The 5371-nt window shown below is 33.4% G+C and overlaps 1 protein-coding gene across 2 annotated transcripts; it reads left to right on the top strand.

Moving 5' to 3' along the window:
• The first annotated feature begins 463 nt into the window (after positions 1-463).
• On the top strand, positions 464-4514 carry LOC129304910 (uncharacterized). Of its 2 annotated transcripts, XM_054944756.1 has the most exons (9): positions 520-620; positions 798-850; positions 924-1120; positions 1343-1439; positions 1543-1663; positions 1759-1880; positions 2096-2217; positions 2297-2456; positions 4155-4514. In XM_054944756.1, exons 3-9 carry the CDS (start codon positions 994-996, stop codon positions 4264-4266), a joined length of 861 nt encoding a protein of 286 aa, XP_054800731.1. In that variant the 5' UTR covers positions 520-620; positions 798-850; positions 924-993; the 3' UTR covers positions 4267-4514. The 2 variants fall into 2 exon arrangements, with proteins under 2 accessions (XP_054800730.1, XP_054800731.1); XM_054944755.1 differs by lacking the exon at positions 798-850 and having other exon boundaries at positions 464-621.
• Positions 4515-5371: the final 857 nt, after the last annotated feature.

A 5371-nucleotide genomic window follows, 5' to 3' on the forward strand; every position in this document is an offset into this window, starting at 1 on the left:
ACATTCCATATTTTTTTTTTTGGCCAGATAATACTATCCCGACATGACCAAGACAGGTACAAGTTGATCTAGATAAATACAACCCTGAATACCCTAATATATATACACCTTTCGGTCCAAAGCATAAACAGTTCCTAATAGTTAATTTTAGTTTAAAATATGAACAACCTAATATATGTAAAAATGTTTTCTCTATTTTACCCTTTATATTTATTAATCTACATATTTATATAAATATATTTCTCATTCATTATAGAGTACATTAATAATTGAGATTAGAAATAAAAAATAATATATATTTTTATAAAAATAAAAAAATTATTGATATACGATTTAAAAAAATAGTTATATTTTGGAGCATGGGAGTATTTGTTTTTAAATTTTTTAATTATTTTTTTATTTGGTGATGAATGAATTGCTCATTACTTCCACGTCACTCTACTAGGTTCCTCCTTCGTCGAAGACTCGAAGCTCTGCGTTAATCTAATGATCCGTACTTCTTCCCCACCACAGCGAAGCCTCAAGCGACGTCGTTTCCTCGCCAATCCTTCTCATTTCAATGCCCTCTACCTATTGCTTCTTTCCTTGCTCTTCCACTCTTCTGCGGTCAAGTGAACGACGGTGAGTTTTTTGTTCCTTTTCTTTTCTTTTTTTCTTTTTTTCACCGAAATCGGTTCAGATTTTCAGTATAAATTACATACCTTGCGACAATTAGTGGTCAAAGCTTTTTAGTTATTGCTCGGCGTTATATTTATCTCTTTACCTGTTGCTTTTCCTTCAATACTTTTCCTTCGATTGATATGGTTATACCAGTTGCAGCAACTTGAAGTGGAATGTTCAATAAAATTACGTATGTGTTGATAATTGATTAGATCAATTCTCTGTATTCTTTGTGGCGTCTAATTTGCAAATTCTCTCTTTAGTTCAAGTGCGGGCGACGGTCTTTGATTTGGGTGGGGATAATATCTGGCTCAGATCCTTTCTGGGAGAAAAATGAGAAGACGCGTTGTGTATGCATGGTTAGTAGCTATTGTATGCTTCATAGTGCTGATGATCGTGACCCCAACAATTCCTCAATCTCAAGAATACCATGATTTTGCTGACAAACGCAAATTCTTTGGTAGGCCCTTTTTGTTATGGTTCCATTGTGCTTTATACTTATGGCTATAATTGTTTATTGGACTACTTGTTACTCTTTGAATTTGTGCTTGATGGGACACATTTAGTATTTAAACTTGTAATTGGATATCTTTTAAAGGAATTGATATGTACTGCGTGCTAGGTTTTCCTCACTCCACTTTGATCCAATTTGGAAGTGAAAGTCTTTTTCATTATGTTTCAGGCATTCCTAATGCACTTAATGTGATTTCAAATTTTCCATTCCTTGTTATTGGTCTCATTGGGCTTATACTTTGCTATCGTGGATACTACATGTTCAGGTATTTTATTCATCTGTTGATTTCTTAGTAACATGCTGTAAAGAAAATCCTTTAAACATCTTTTTTTCCCCTGTTGTCAATGATATAATACATGTGCCAAAAGTTTGCAAGGTGAATTATGGGGTTGGACATGCTTTTATGTTGGTGTGGCTGCGGTTGCAATTGGATCTTCATACTATCATCTCAAACCAGATGATGCTCGCCTTGTGTGGGATAGGTTACCAGTGAGTTGCTATTATGAGACGCAGAAATCCATTTCCTCATTTTTTTTCGTCTCATGATATATTATTGCTGATTCTGTAACTGCTTTTTGTTGCAGATGACTGTTGCATTCACATCAATAATGGCAATATTCATCATAGAAAGGATTGATGAGAAGAAGGGAATGCTTTCAATTGTACCTCTAATTTTGGCGGGTATAATAAGCATAGTGTATTGGAGGCAAGCCTGCTACCTTATCATCATCATCTGTTTTTTTAGACAATTTCTAGTGCTTTTCAAAGACAATGATCTTATTGTTATTCTATCTTGTTTTTTGAAGCCTTCTTTTATAAGTGAGAGCATTTGTTCTTTACTTCTTTTCATGGATAAAACTACTTGTTAATTCTGAAAAATATAATTGTTCTTTTCCCCCCCTTTCCCTGTTTATCATGAAGGTTCTTTGATGACCTGCGTCCATATGCTGTTGTCCAATTCTTACCATGCATTCTGATTCCCCTTATGGCTATTTTGTTGCCTCCAATGTACACGCATTCAACTTTTTGGCTCTGGGCAGCAGGTTTGGATTTTTCATGTAAATAAATACTAATTCAATTTTATATTAGATGCCGTACTCAGTTTCAATAAAACCTTTGCAGGATTTTATCTCTTAGCTAAGGTCCTAGAGGCTGCTGATAAAGTGGTTTATGAATGGACTCATCATATTGTCAGTGGTCATACGCTTAAGCATTTATCTGCAGCATTGGTTCCTGTCTTCTTAACACTTATGCTTGCAAAGAGGGTTATTGACAATGAGAGGTATTTTCCATTATGTCTCTAACACACTTCTGATTGATTGATTTCATTAATCTGACAATTTGAATTATGTTCTAGAGTATGGCCTCCAATTGAACTGTGGAAATTAGTGAGATACAGTCAACTCAAAATGAGTTGGCATGAGATTAGGATCTAGGATATGGAGCAACACTTGCATATGCTATGACTGGACCCAACTTTCTGCCTACCTATTAAGATGTAAAATGGATCTCATAAAGGACCCCCCCAAAAAAAAAAGGAGCAAAACATTATCAAATTTTGAAGAGAAAAGGAAGCTGAAAACAACACAGCACCATATTCTTCAAGGATAGAACTTATATCTGGTTTCTTGGTTAGGTGTTTACTGTAAAATACAATAAAATAACAGATAGAAAAACTCATTTGAAAGAAACAATCATGTGGCACTGAGTTTTAAACAATACATATTTGTCATGTATTTCTTAAACAAGCTGATAAGACTCAAGAAACTGTACCTAACAAAATTTTGTCCTTTTTCTTGATTCCAACATCTTTCTTGTAGAATTTTGTAAATTAAATCATTTTTGCAGTATTCATTCCCTTGATGCAGTTTTATGGTTTTGGCTGGTTAGTATTCATCGTTTTGCTTTGCACATGTTATTCTACTTGGCTAAGCTAAGAATTGATGTGTTTTAACATCATTTGAATTATCAATGATATGCTGCAGCGCTACTTTGATTACTTCATGAAAAATCTTCCCTTGCTAACCCAATAACTAAAAAACTGTAATTTGTGTTGACTAAATATGAAAAAGTAATCAATGAAAAATAGGCCGTGAATGAAGAAGTTGGCCCTTTACAATTTACTGTGTTTTGGAGACCTTGTTTGCATTAGAGAAGTTCTTTGATACAATGCATTAGAGAAGTTATTATGAGACCTGATTTACAAAAACTCACAAGACTAAATTAACCATTAACATATGAATGTAGACATGTTATAAGTGGGGTGCAATTGTGGTCAAAAGTTTATTAATATGTTTACATTATGATAGAGCTGCTGAATTGCTAAGGCATATAAGAGCAAATTACAAAGAAAATGATAGATGAGGGCATAACTGCTGGGTCAAAGGCTTATATAATGGGTCTGGGCTAAAAGGAAAAGGAAGTGACATAGGAGAAGGGAATAGGTGCAGCTAGGGGTAGGGGCAGTTACATTGTAACTTTTTGGGTTTAAAGCTCTTGGCAGCAGAGAGAGGGAGTTTAATCTTTTGGTGAGTGAAGTGTGTTGGGAGTGTATTGGCCTCTCGGAAGTCCAGTGTGTTGGGGTGGAGGAAGACCATCTTCATTATTTTCTCTTTATATTTATTTTAATGTGTGTGAATAAGTGGCTTATGTTCTAGGTTGTTGCTCTTTGGTGTGTATTTTGTACTGATCCTTTCCTTGTAACTATATTCAGTTTAGTGTGTGGGTGTATGAAGGAGATGGGGTTAGCTTGAATCATTACTTCCCTTGTAATTCACTTTATTACTCAGCAATAGTATATTCAGTTCCATTTGAAGTGTGTTTTCTGGTTTTTGCTTGTTTTAAGCTTATTAGAATAGAGGGTTCCATCACATTACTTGTCTATTAATTTACTCAAACTTTCCTTTGCATTATCCTGTAACTGTGATGTATCATAATCTTTCTGTCACTTGATTGCTACGTGCTGGTGTGCTGCTTGTAGACAAGCTCTGTTTAAAGTGTGGATGGTTTACTGGAGGAAGGTCAAAGAAAGAAACCATGAGAACCGCACTTGCTCATATGCGGTTGTGCAGGCTGTGGAATCTGATCAGTAGTGTCATCTATACACTTTCTTGCAGAAAAGGAAGATGAGATTATACTGAATTACTTATATAACAAGGTCATTTGTCTTACAGCTGAATGTGGACCCATTGTATTTTTTCTCTGGGACCTAAAATTTAGACCCATTAGAACAAACCACATCTAGTTAATTTTGATGTTATATAATTCAATAGATTTAGCTTGTGGATTATGTACAGTTTCTGATATCTAATGTATAGTGCTAATCATTAATGTTGCTAAATGTGGACATACTTTAGGTATTTGATTGCCATTCAAACCCCTTTGATGCAATATAAATAGAAAAAAATTTTAAGAGAAGAGCCACTTGTTATTACAGGAGAGACTCATGTGGTGCAATAGAATTAAAGCTTTAATAGATAAATCATGCCAGCCAACACAATGACTTCCTAGCTATTAAATAATTTTCATTTACCAATTTTTTTCCTTAATTACTAATTACTATAGCAACCATAACCATTAATTAATTTTACATTCCTGTGTTTAATTTACCTCTGGAATTCTTCGAATCTGGCCACTGGCCATTGCAACTGTTAATTTTTCGAAAAAAGTCATTTCGCTTTCCAGAAAACAAAGTCTTTGATAAAGCATTGGGAAAATGACAACTAAGGATCCTTTGAGAATATTAATTTCAGTTAAGGGTTATAACATTTTAAAATTTCATTTAAGGATCATGGTCTTTAATTGGGATAAAAAAATATAATTTGTGAGGTGAAATTTACTAATGCCACTTGAGAATTTACTAACTCAATTTAAAAAAATTACCAACGTACATTGTGAAAATATAAAATTTTATTTGAGAATTGATTGTTTAATAAAAAGCGCCCTTTAAAAATTCTCTAACTCGACTTGAAAAAATTTTTAATGTATATTGTGAAAACATGAAATCTCATTTGGGAATCGATTATTTAACAAAAAACCCTAATTTGTACAACTAACTTTTTGTTAAACAATCAATTCTCAAGTAGGTTTTATTTTTTCACAACATATGTTAAAAAATTTTGCAAGTTTGGTTAATGAATTTTCAAGTGACACTTTTTGTTAAACAATCAATTTTCAAATGGATTTCATATTTTTATA

This window comes from Prosopis cineraria, unplaced genomic scaffold (genome assembly GCF_029017545.1).
Source record: "Prosopis cineraria cultivar Desert tree isolate PC_DT_omini unplaced genomic scaffold, ASM2901754v1 PC3, whole genome shotgun sequence".
Classification (NCBI taxonomy): domain Eukaryota; kingdom Viridiplantae; phylum Streptophyta; class Magnoliopsida; order Fabales; family Fabaceae; genus Prosopis; species Prosopis cineraria.

Bases quoted from the DNA above. Each gene is read 5' to 3' on its own strand.
- LOC129304910 (XM_054944755.1), top strand. From the start codon at position 994: ATGAGAAGACGCGTTGTGTATGCATGGTTAGTAGCTATTGTATGCTTC. The intron at 1,664-1,758 runs GTGAGTTGCTAT...TTTTTGTTGCAG, and splicing joins TTGTGTGGGATAGGTTACCA to ATGACTGTTGCATTCACATC. The intron at 2,218-2,296 runs GTTTGGATTTTT...AAACCTTTGCAG, and splicing joins TTTTTGGCTCTGGGCAGCAG to GATTTTATCTCTTAGCTAAG.